The sequence below is a fragment of the Bactrocera dorsalis genome, chromosome 2 (genome assembly GCF_023373825.1).
Source record: "Bactrocera dorsalis isolate Fly_Bdor chromosome 2, ASM2337382v1, whole genome shotgun sequence".
In the NCBI taxonomy this organism is placed as follows: Eukaryota; Metazoa; Arthropoda; class Insecta; order Diptera; family Tephritidae; genus Bactrocera; species Bactrocera dorsalis.
The window spans coordinates 62,527,156-62,539,319 of NC_064304.1; the positions used below are offsets into that span (position 1 = coordinate 62,527,156).

Consider the following 12,164-nt stretch of genomic DNA (forward strand, 5'->3'; position numbering starts at 1 on the left):
AATAAAATTCAATGATTTGCAAGCGTTGCTCGTTAGTAAGTCTATTCATGATGAAATGTCAAAGCATACTGAGCATCTTTCTCTTTGACACCATGTCTGAAATCCCACGTGATCTGTCAAATACTAATGCATGAAAATCCTAACCTCAAAAAAATCACCCGTTATGTGGCAACTTTGCCCGATATTTGACATTTAAACTGTGAACGCGCAATTCGTGATTTTGTTTCCTGGTGAAGTGGCAACTTTGATCAGCTGACTAATGCGGGATTCCCCGAATTATTGAAAAAGTAAAAACGTACATAATGTATTGTACACACAATTTAGTTCCTATTTGACAATTATAATTGAAAGATCGTTAGTTTTTGCTGATTTTTAACAAGTGCTAAGTAAAATAAAGTAGAAGCTCATATAATTTTGGTAGACCAATAACAGGTTAGTTTCAAATATTTAATTTTAGATTTTTGCATTTTTGATTAATAAAATATATTTTGGTAGCCATACCCATGTTACATAATTCTCCTGCATTAAAAATGAGGAAAGCGATCAGCTTAGATACCAAAATCAAAATTTTAGATCAACTTGCAACGGGACAAGGCGCAACGGTTGTGGGAAATAATTTCGGAATCCATGAAGCTACTGTAAGAACAATTAAAAAAAATGAAACGGCAATTAGAGCATCAGTATGTTCTGGAACAAAATTAAGTGCAAAGTCATCATCGTATGTAAGGGATGTTGTTAAAGAGAAAATGGAAAAAGCTTTGGTAATCTGGATAGAAGACAAATCCCAAAAGAGAATACCAGTAGACGGACTTGCTATCAAGCAGACAGCATTGAAATTGATCCAGATACATCATCTCAGTCAAAACAACATGCATTTTCCGCAAGTACTGGTTGGATGACTGGTTTTTTAAAAAGACACGCTCTCCACAATATAAAAATTAAGGGACAAACTGCATCCGCTGATGAATTGGCTGCTAAAGAATTTCCCGAAAAACTAAAAAAAATTATTGAAGATGGAGAATATACTCCAGACCAAGTTTGGAATTTAGATGAAAGCGGCCTTTTTTGGAAGAGAATGCCTAGAAGAACTTATGTAGCAAAATCGCAGAAAACAGCCGGTGGTTTTAAAGTAGCAAAGGACCGTATTACGTTGTTGTTTTGTTCCAATGCTTCAGGAGAACGTATTCTTAAGCCACTCCTAGTACATCGTGCCTTAAGACCACGTTCCATGAAAAGTGTAGATTTCAATAAATTGCCTGTACACTGGATGGCAAACAAAAAGGCTTGGGTAACCAGTGCAATTTTCACAGAGTGGTTTCAGAAGCACTTCATCCCAGAAGTTAGGCGCTACATGAAAGAAAAATGTCTCGAATTTAAAGTTCTTTTGATTCTAGACAATGCACCAGGCCATCCAGTTTTGGAGCACCCGAACGTACAATTTTGTTTTTTGCCGCCTAATACCACTTCCCTTATACAGCCACTAGACCAGGGGATAATTGCTACGTTTAAAACGTATTACATAAGAAGTTCATTTCATTATGTTGTAGAAAAACTTGATAATTAAGAGGAATCATCAGTCATAGATGAATGGAAAAAATTTTCTATAATGGACTGCATTAATCAAGTCAAGATCGCGTTAGATTTATTAAAGCCATCAACTTTGAACTCGTGTTGGAAAAATATTTGGCCAGAATGCGTAAAATGCAAAGATCCTGTTATCGATAATAACGCTGAACTTGCTGATATAATAACAATGGCCAATGCAATCGGTGGAGATGGATTCGATGACCTATCGTTAGCAGATGTAGAAGAATTGTTGGTAGATGAAAGCTTGAGCGAAAATGAAATTATCGAATTCACCCTTGAGACTCGTTATGATAAAGAACATAGTGACAGTGACGAAAGAGATCGTCCAATTTTGAAAGCATCTCTAATTAAAGAAGGTCTTGATCTCGCTACAAAATTAGGTAGTCATTTTGAACAACATGATCATGACGAGGAACGAGCTGCCAAATTTCAACGTGAACTGAAATCATTAATGGCATCTTACAGGGAAGTTTATAATGGGTTAACGCGAAATAAAACTCAATCTAAGATAACTGATTTCGTTCAAAAATCTACTGATGTCCCAACACAGTCGGCTAGAAATGATAATGATCAACAAAATCATTCCAGTGGTGGCAGTGATATTGTAGTCTTTCGCAAACGTTTACGTTTATTATCAGACAGTGACAATAAATAAAATTGTTTAATGTTTAAATTTTTCTTATGGTTGTACTTTATGTTATTTAAGTTTTTTGGCAATGAATTTCTGATATTATTTTTTTTATGAAATCTAAATTTTAATTTATTTTATTATAATTTAGTTTATTTAATAAATTAAAACGAAAATAAATTCTTAAAATAACTACAACAATATTTTTTTATATTATTTAGTCTAATTTTAACTTATTTTTTGAGGTCTAGAACCAATCTATTATTTTTGTACTTGGCCAGTATCTTTTTTTACACGATTTTTTTTTTACACGAATTTCTCGGGAACCATTCTATCGTGTAAAAACAGAATTAGGTGTACTCACATGTATCTATTGTAAAACAAAACAAAAAAAAAGAAAACCAAAGGGAAAAAGTGAGGTGACAAAGTTGTGGTGCGCAGACGGAAAAAGTGGAGCCAACAAATAAATTTCACCTTGCTGTGAAAACGAAACCCAAAACACAAGGAAACACAACAACTACGCTAGCACCAAAAGGACTGGGGGGAAAAGGACAGCCACAAGCAAATTCAGGCACTTTCACTCACACATATATTATCCCCAAAAGCCCCTGGCGGAAATAAAAGTGAGTGGTATCGTTTCCTATCAATATCTATATCTTTTTATACATACATATACATATGTATGTTTAAAATTCAAAAACAAAAAAATTTTTAAATTGGGGTCTAACCAAAATTCCGGTCAAAAAAGAACAGAAAACCGTTATCAAATTGTTTTCGGTATCCGGTTTATTTTCGGTTAGAAACCGAGAAACCGCAAACAAAGCAGTTTGATATTGTATATAGCGGATTATTGATTGCCGGTAAATGCTTACCGTTGTGTTATAACACAAAAACTATCCCAAAAACAAAACAAAAAAAAATTTCAAGTATTGTCTTGCACAATTTTCCAGCAATACCCCTTATACTTAATCAAGTATAAGCAGGATTGCTTAAAATAAGCTTACGGCAATCGTAAGCAAAAATAAAAATAAAAGCATATGTATGTTAAAATAACAACTTTATATTATAAATACATATATACATACATTACATACATATTATATATAAACGAAAATATTTTTTGAATCTTTTTTACCAAAAAGCCATCGGTTTCATTGATTTTTTTGAAACTCTTACATACGAAAGAGTGTTCTATTGAACATTTTATAAACTTTTTTAAACATTTACAAGTCTAGGTTTCACTAAGACGTTTGATATTCTATACATTTTTTAAATGAGCTCAGACTCAAAGGACTCCAAACCAAGTCAGTTACTAAAAGTCCCAAAGATGATTTCTGACGAAAAAAGTCCATGTACACCTGCAGAAACTACACGCTCGAAGCAAGGTGCTACGAAACAGAAAAGGGGGAAAGACATATCATACTCTAAACTCATTTCTGAGAGTGACTGTCTAATAAAATATTGCAATCGATTTGCTTCTTCGCCGATTCCAAAAAATTTCTGATCCAATGACGCAATTGTAGATACTGACGATTCATATCTCCCAGAAAACTTTAGATCTTCTGCTTACGCCAAATTTGAAAACTGCTTAGACCAGTATGAAGACACAAAAATTATGATCGCAGATCAGCTAAAATGAATTAAAGCAATTGCACCTGCTCCACTTCCGCGAGTAGATATACCACAAGTACAAAGTCAAGAGGCGAGTTTAGACATCAAATTTCAATCCACTATTTCCAATTGTTTGTCAATTTTATCCACCCAAAATATTCCCACAGACAACTGGGACCCTATACTGGTAAATAAATGCATAGCAGCATTACCAGTAAAGTCATTACTATTGTGGGGCAACAGTTGCCAAAAAAACTGGCCAATTTTGAAATCACGGGAATGGGTGGAAGAGTTGTTCAAAACTCAAATAAAATCTGCCCCATTACCCTCTTTTCCCCCAAAGCGGATAAGCGCATACAGGCAGAAGCTATTGTCTTACCGCAATTAACCAACATGCTACCAAGCTATCATATAAATAGCAAGCATTGGCAAAAGGTTTCACACCTAAAGCTAGCAGACCCAAACTGCAACACCCCCGCCCAAATAGATCTTCTATTAGGCAGCGATCTCATACCACAGATAATACTCGAAGGTATTGAGAAAATCACAAATATACTTCTGGCGCAAAATACCATTTTCGGATGGGTCCTAAGTGGACTAGTTGCGGAACCAGTCACAACATTAACAACTTAAGTTGGGAAAGTCTCAAGCGCGTACCTCAATTCACAATTGAAAAAATTTTGGGAATTAGAAGAACTCCCCCCCATATTAGTCACAACCACTGAAGATCAGAATTGTGAGGACTTTTACAAAGCCACAACTACTAGATCAGAAAACGGTCGGTACGTCGTACGACTACCACTTAAGCAACAATTTCCTAACACACTCGCCTTAGGTCACTATCGCACCTCTGCAATTCAGCAGTTTCTAAGTATGGAAAGAAACCAACCTAAAAAAGGTGAACTAAAATCGGAATATGATGGTGTGTTAGAAGAATACCTCCATTTACATAGATCATATGGAGGAAGTAAACCCAGGAGAGAAAATCGTCAACGGCAAATACTACTCCTTTTACGTGCCACATCACGCATACAAAAAACAACAAAAGTAATAGTTGTTTTTAATGCTTCGAAAACCACTAGTTCAGGTAATTCCCTAAATGATATCCTATTTACGGGACCCACACTCCAACCAGATTTAATGCTTCTGATACTAAATTGGCGTATGTTCAAATACGTATTCAATGGGTACGTTGAAAAAATGTATCGGCAAATAGTCGTGCATAAAGACGACCGAGATTTTAAACGTATTATGTTCCGAAGATACCCCACCAGTCCTTATATTCGTAAAGGAAAGTACAACAAAAATACTAGGCATCCAATGGAATGCGATATCGGACCAGTTCTCGTACACGACAGAGTCTATATCCGCATTATCAGCCATCACAAAAAGACAGATTTTATACTCGGTGGCAAGACTTTTCGACCCCGCAGGCTGGCCTTCGCCAATTATGATACAAGCCAAAATCCTGATACAAGAACTATGGCTAGATGGTACCGACTGAGACGAACAAGTGAAACCCCTTCGCTTAGAAATATGGTCCCAGTTCGCAAACAATCTGAATGATATTTCTCAGATTCAAATTCCGCGATGGGTAAATTACTCTCCCGATCACAAAGTCGAATTACATGATTTTTGTGACGACTCAGAAAAGGCATACTGCGTGCGCACGCAAAGTGACACCACGACCACAAGCCACTTATTAGTAGCAAAAGCAAAGGTCGCACCTTTGAAAACTATAAGTCTCCCACGGCTTGAGTTATGTGGCGCACCACTACTTTCCAAATTAGTAGCCATGGCGCAAATACATTTAAACATGACAAAATGCACACTATACATATGGTCCGATTCAGAAATTGTACTAGCCTGGTTGGAAAAACCACCACAGGCATGGAAGACGTATATTTCTAACCGAACGTCTCAAATTCTTGACTTAGTGGGATCAGCCACTTGGCGACACGTAGCCAGTGCTAACAATCCTGCTGATTTATGTACAAGAGGGTGCAAGCCTCTGCACCTCGCCACCACCATCCTCTGGTGGAATGACCCCCGATGGTTAACAGAATCTCCCGATTCTTGGCCACAATCGCCCATGCGCAACATTATTGCCCCAGAAAGTCGAAAAATCGACTCCTTACTGACATCCTTGTGAGATTTTCATCTTACCCCCGAGCCCTCAGGGTAATCGCTTACATGCTCAAATTCATAGAGCGACTCAAACTTAGCATCAGTATATCCCCAAGGCGATACAGTGACGCACTTAGACTTACACAAAGCAAAGGTCGCTCTTATCGCATCTACTCAAGCGCTCTACTTCAGCCGAGAGATATCAGTACTAAGAGAATCGAAGCCGATTGGTAAAAAGAGCTCACTCCTAGTACTAAACCCATTCATAGATACGAAGAGTCTACTTCGTGCAAATGGTCGGCTTGTAAATTCAAACCTAACGTATAACGAACGTCATCCCATTGTTATACCAGAGAGAACGCAACTTGCCACATTATATCTCAATTATGTCCACGTACTATTATTACACGCAGAACACCGCCTCATGCAACAAATAGTCCGCCAAGAGTTTTATATCCCAAGACTCAAGCCAAAGATAAAGAAATGCATTTTTTCGTGCAAGATCTGCACTATGCATAAACAAAAGATGCGAACGCAGATTATCCAGCACTTCCACCGGAACGCTGCAACTTTGCTCTGCCCTTCACTATCACAAGTGTCGATTTTGCTGGGCCTTTTCAAATAACGGCGTCTATGCTAAGGTCTCCCACGCTGATGAAAGGCTACGTAGCTGTCTTTGTATGTTTTACGACAAAAGCAGTACACCTCGAGCTATGTACTAAACTGACAAAAGAGGCTTTTCTCGCGGCATTTGCTCGCTTCGTCGGACGACGTGGTTTTCCGTCAAACCTCATGAGCGACAACGGCAAGACATTTATAGGTGCTCAAAGAGCCACCGAAAAAAAGTTTGTGGACTTTATCAAACAAGTTTCACCTGCGATTGTACAAAATTACGCTCCCCAAGGCATTAACTGGCAGTTCATCCCGCCAAGCGCTCCTCATATGGGTGGTTTAAAAAAGTAGCTGGAAACTACAAATTTAACTTTGAAGAATTTGCAACATTATTGACGACACTCTCGCAAGATCCCTCAAATCTAACAGCTCTTACACCAGGGCACTTCCTCAAAGGAGCACCCATTCTGGCCATACCTGAGCCAGGCGTGGAGTCGCTTACTAAACAAAGGGGAAAAAATAAAAATTCTGCATCATGATTTCAGCCGCCGATGGAAGGAGGAGTATATAAAGGACCTCCACAAAAGGTACCGCTGGAAAACTCCCAAAAAGGCGCCAAAGCTGGGAGATTTTGTCCTAATACATGACGAATGTCTCCCCCCTACAGAATGGCGGCTTGGTCGCATAGAGAAGCTACATCACGGCTTCGACGGTCATATCTGAGTGTTTGATCTCCGTACTCAAAACGGAACGCTGACCAGACCGCTCGTTAAACTGTGCTTCCTACCAACCGCAGATAATAGCGAAAACGCGCGTAATGACCAATCCGTATAATAAAACCGAAATAAACAACAAGCCGATGTTCCCGCTATACAATAACTAATTAAATAACACGTTAAAAAAACGAGAAACGCGCTAACATCAACCGTTAAAATTAATATTCCGCAACCAAATAACAAAGAAAACTACTAGAAACGGTCGTCACATATCGTGGCAAGATGGCCCATAGCTCAGTGTATGATAGATTAATAATCAAAAATCTTCTCTATACAGATTACTATGGAGGTAGATATGCCAGTGACAACCACGCCAATCGCTCGGGCTACCAATGCGCCACGCACCGGGCCCACACCATGGCCTCGAAATGTGGTTGCAACAATGCCGGCAACTGTGGTTGCCACAACGTCGGCAACTGCACCGGCAACAACGCCGGCACCTGTACCGGCAACCGCGCCTGCAGCGGTCCTTCCATTCGCACCTCCTGATGGCACTCGACCACCACCACACCCATCATCGACTTCGGAGAAACTAAGGTGCCCCATCTGTCGGCGCCCACATCGCCTGCATCATTGTGGGATATTTAGGGGTATGCGACCCATGCAACGGTAACAAGTTGCCCAGGCACACGGGCATTGCCACAATTGCCTGTCACATACGCCTCCTTGTGGGCCCTGCAGGTGGCAAGGGGGCGGTAAGAGACCCAGAAAGAAAATGGGGGCGTTGTGTAGAGGCCTGGTTATTTGAAATTTTATTTCGCTAGGAGGCCTCTTAGACAACGATTACATGAGCTCTCGACTCTCAACAATAACTTGTGAACATCAACAAATATGAATTAAAAGATTGCTCAAACTTGGTTCTATATTTCTCTCCGCGTAGTTCATATATCTGTCCTATTTTATTAAATATAGAAAAAATGAAAATTATGTAAATCGGTCGCTCCGTTTCATAACGGGGCATCTCGACAGGATAGAATCTATAGAATACTAACTGTCAAACGTATTGCTATTGCCATTGCCAAATCTGTATGTGGGCATTTGATATCATAATATAATCATTTGCGCAAAGGTGTAGGGTAGGTAGGTTCGAGCTGATGTAGCGCATGCTTTGAGCTCTTGAAAATTTTATTTTATCACATGCGAAATGACGTCGGGTAGGTAGCTGATGTAGCGCACGTTTTGAGCTTTTGAACTCCTTAAATCTTTTATGTGGAAAATATAAAAAAGATAAAGATCCTTTTTTTACAAATGTATTTCAAGGAAAAATAAGAATTCATATATTTGGACTACTATATAATAATTGTGCTTAAACAATCCTACATAAACAATGTAATATTTATTTTAAATTCATTTGTGGTTTTGCGCGCAATAGATGAGCATTACTTACGCCTCCTTTACACTACTCGCGAAGTTAAACGTATTTCTCAAAGCGAAACAATGTCGGAAGTAAAAAAGAAGAGACGGCAATCCTGTTCGGAATACATTAAATTCGGAATCATTGAAAATCCCACAAACCCATCCTTGCCTTTGTGTCTTCTATGTCTAAAAACATTTTCGAATGAAGCAAAAAAAGCCTTCAAGACTGCAAGATCATTTGAATAAAATGCATCCAGATAAGAGAGACAAGAATGTAGCATATTTTCAAGACCTAGAGAAGAAGCATAATACTCAGCCAAGTGTAGCAAAACTATTTTCGGCGGCTGCTAAGCAAAATGACGACGGACTTCGACCTTCGTACAATATCTCTTTGTTAATTGCTCAAAAAGGCAAACCACATAACATCGGAGAAGAGTTAATATTGCCAGCAATAAATGAAGTAATAGGAGGATGGAGTCATGTGTAGAAGTTCGCGCAAGTGAGGAAAGTTCTCTGATCGCCATTCACTTGGAAGTGGCCAGAAACGATTCTTTTACATATGACTCAAGCAGCTCACGACTTCCGGCCTTTGACCAAGTATCCTCTGGGTAGCCTAAGAACATCCGTTTGAAGGCGAGCTAAAGTGAGAAGGCGAAATATCCCCTACTTAGGGTTGTGCGCTGGGTTTGGAACCCGCCACGTAAAAAAACTACCCCAATGAAAAATGAACAACAGCCTCGGATGAAAGACCCCCCTTTTGATGACGACCATGGCAAACGAATTAAGGACTATGATTTGAGGGCATGCACCTGGAATGTCCGGTCCCTTAATTGGGAAGGTGCCGCTGCCCAGCTGGTTGATGTCCTCGTGAAAATAAAGTCTGCAATCACCGCCGTCCAAGAAATGCGGTGGACGGGACAAGGACAGATACGAGTAGGTCCTTGTGGCATTTACTACAGTGGCCATTATAAAGGAGCGCAAGTTTGGTGTTGGATTTGTGGTGAGAGAGAGATTCCGTCGCTGAGTACTATCATTCACTCCGGAGAATGAACGTCTAGCCACAAACCGCATCAAAGCGAGGTTCTTCAACACATCGCTGATTTGCGCCCACGCCCCGACCGAAGAGAAGGACGATGTGACCAAAGATGCCTTTTATGAGTGCTTGGAGAGCACTTATGAGAGATGCCTCCGCCACGTTGTCAAAATCGTGCTTGGCGACTTCAACGCCAGGGTGGGCAAAGAAGGTATCTTTGCCACTACGGTCGGTAAATTCAGCCTCCACGAGGAAACATCCCCAAATGGGTTGAGGCTGATCGACTTCGCGGGGCCCGAAATATGGTTATCTGTAGTACTAGATTCCAGCATAAGAAGATACATCAAGCTACCTGGCTATCTCCGGATCGAAATACTTCCAACCAGATCGAGCATGTTGTGATAGACGGAAGACACGTTTCCAGTGTTTTAGATGTGCGTGCGCTCCGAGGTCCTAACATCGACTCGGACCACTATATTGTTGCAGCCAAAATTCGCACCCGCCTCTGTGGAGCAAAAAACGCACGCCAACAAACACAAGGAAGGTTCGACGTCGAGAAGCTGCAATCACAACAGACAGCCGAACGATTTTCTACTCGGCTTGCACTCCTGCTCTCTGAGAGCACTAGTCAACAACTCGGTATAAGGGAACTGTGGGACGGCATTTCAAACTCTTTACGTAAAGCTGCAACCGAAACCATTGGTTTTCGGAAAGTGCAAAAGAAAAGCTGGTACGACGAGGAGTGGGGTGTCGCAACGGAAAGAAAACAGGCTGCCTACCTCGCAACGTTACGATCGACCACAACACGTGCGGGATGGGATAGATACCGAGAGTTGAAGAGGGAAGCGAGACGCATTTGCAGACAGAAGAAGAAAGAGGCCGAAATGCGTGAGTACGAACAGCTCGATAAGCTGGCCGACAGGGATAATGCTCGAAAATTCTACGAAAAGATGCGGCGACTTACAGAAGGTTTCAAGACCGGAGCATGCTCTTGTAGAACCCTCCAAGGTGATCTAGCCACCGATGCCCAGAGCATACTTAAATTATGGAGGGAACACTTCTCCAGCCTGCTGAATGGCAGTGTACGTACAACACCAGGAGAAGGCGAACCCGATACCCCAATCGATGACGATGGAGCAGACGTTCCATTGCCCGACCATGAAGAAGTTCGAATAGCAATTGCCCGACTGAAAAACAACAAAGCGGCAGGGGCCGATGGATTGCCGGCCGAGCTATTCAAATACGGCGGCGAAGAGCTTATAAGGTGCATGCATCAGCTTCTTTGCAAAATATGGTCGGACGAAAGTATGCCCAACGATTGGACTTTAAGTAAGGAGACCCCACAATCTGCGCCAACTACCGTGGGATTAGCCTCCTCAACATCGCATATAAGGTTCTGTCGAGCGTATTGTGTGAAAGATTAAAGTCCACCGTCAACAAGCTGATTGGACCTTATCAGTGTGGCTTCAGACCTGGTAAATCAACAACTGACCAGATATTCACCATGCGCCAAATCTTGGAAAAGACCCGTGAAAGAGAATCGACACTCACCACCTATTCGTCGATTTCAAAGCTGCTTTCGACAGCATGAAAAGGAGCTGCCTTTATGCCGCGATTTCTGAATTTGGTATCCCCGCAAAACTAACACGGCTGTGTAAACTGACGTTGAGCAACGCGAAAAGCTCCGTCAGGATCGGGAAGGACCTCTCCGAGCCGTTCGATACCAAACGAGGTTTCAGACAAGGCGACTCCCTATCGTGCGACTTCTTCAATCTGCTGCTGGAGAAAATTATTCGAGCTGCAGAACTTAATCGAGCAGGTACAATCTTTTATAGGAGTGTACAGCTGCTGGCGTATGCCGGTGATATTGATATCATCGGTCTCAACGCCCGTGCCATTAGTTCTGCTTTCTCCAGACTGAACAAGGAAGCAACGCAAATGGATCTGGCAGTGAACGAGGGCAAGACGAAATATCTCCTGTCATCAAACAAACAGTCGTCGCACTCGCGACTTGGCTCCCACGTCACTGTTGACAGTCCTAACTTTGAAGTTGTAGATAATTTCGTCTATTTAGGAACCAGTATTAACACCACCAACAGTGTCAGCCTGGAAATCCAACGCAGGATTACTCTTGCCAACAGGTGCTACTTCGGACGGAGTAGGCAATTGAAAAGTAAAGTCCTCTCTCGACGAACAAAAGCCAAACTCTATAAGTCGCTCATAATTCCCGTCTTGATATATGGTGCAGAGGCTTGGACGATGACAACAACCGATGAGTCGACGTTGCGAGTTTTCGAGAGAAAAGTTCTGCGAAAGATTTATGGTCCTTTGCGCGTTGGCCACGGCGAATATCGCATTCGATGGAACGATGAGCTGTACGAGATATACGACGACATTGACATAGTTCAGCGAAGACAGCGGCTACGCTGGCTAG

At 41.2% G+C, this 12,164-nt stretch overlaps 1 protein-coding gene across 1 annotated transcript; it reads left to right on the forward strand.

Moving 5' to 3' along the window:
- Positions 1-241: 241 nt before the first annotated feature.
- LOC125776724 (uncharacterized) lies at positions 242-2,388 on the forward strand. The gene is made up of 2 exons (XM_049450272.1): positions 242-432; positions 496-2,388. Exon 2 carries the CDS (start codon positions 1,607-1,609, stop codon positions 2,240-2,242), a length of 636 nt encoding a protein of 211 aa, XP_049306229.1. The 5' UTR covers positions 242-432; positions 496-1,606; the 3' UTR covers positions 2,243-2,388.
- Positions 2,389-12,164: the final 9,776 nt, after the last annotated feature.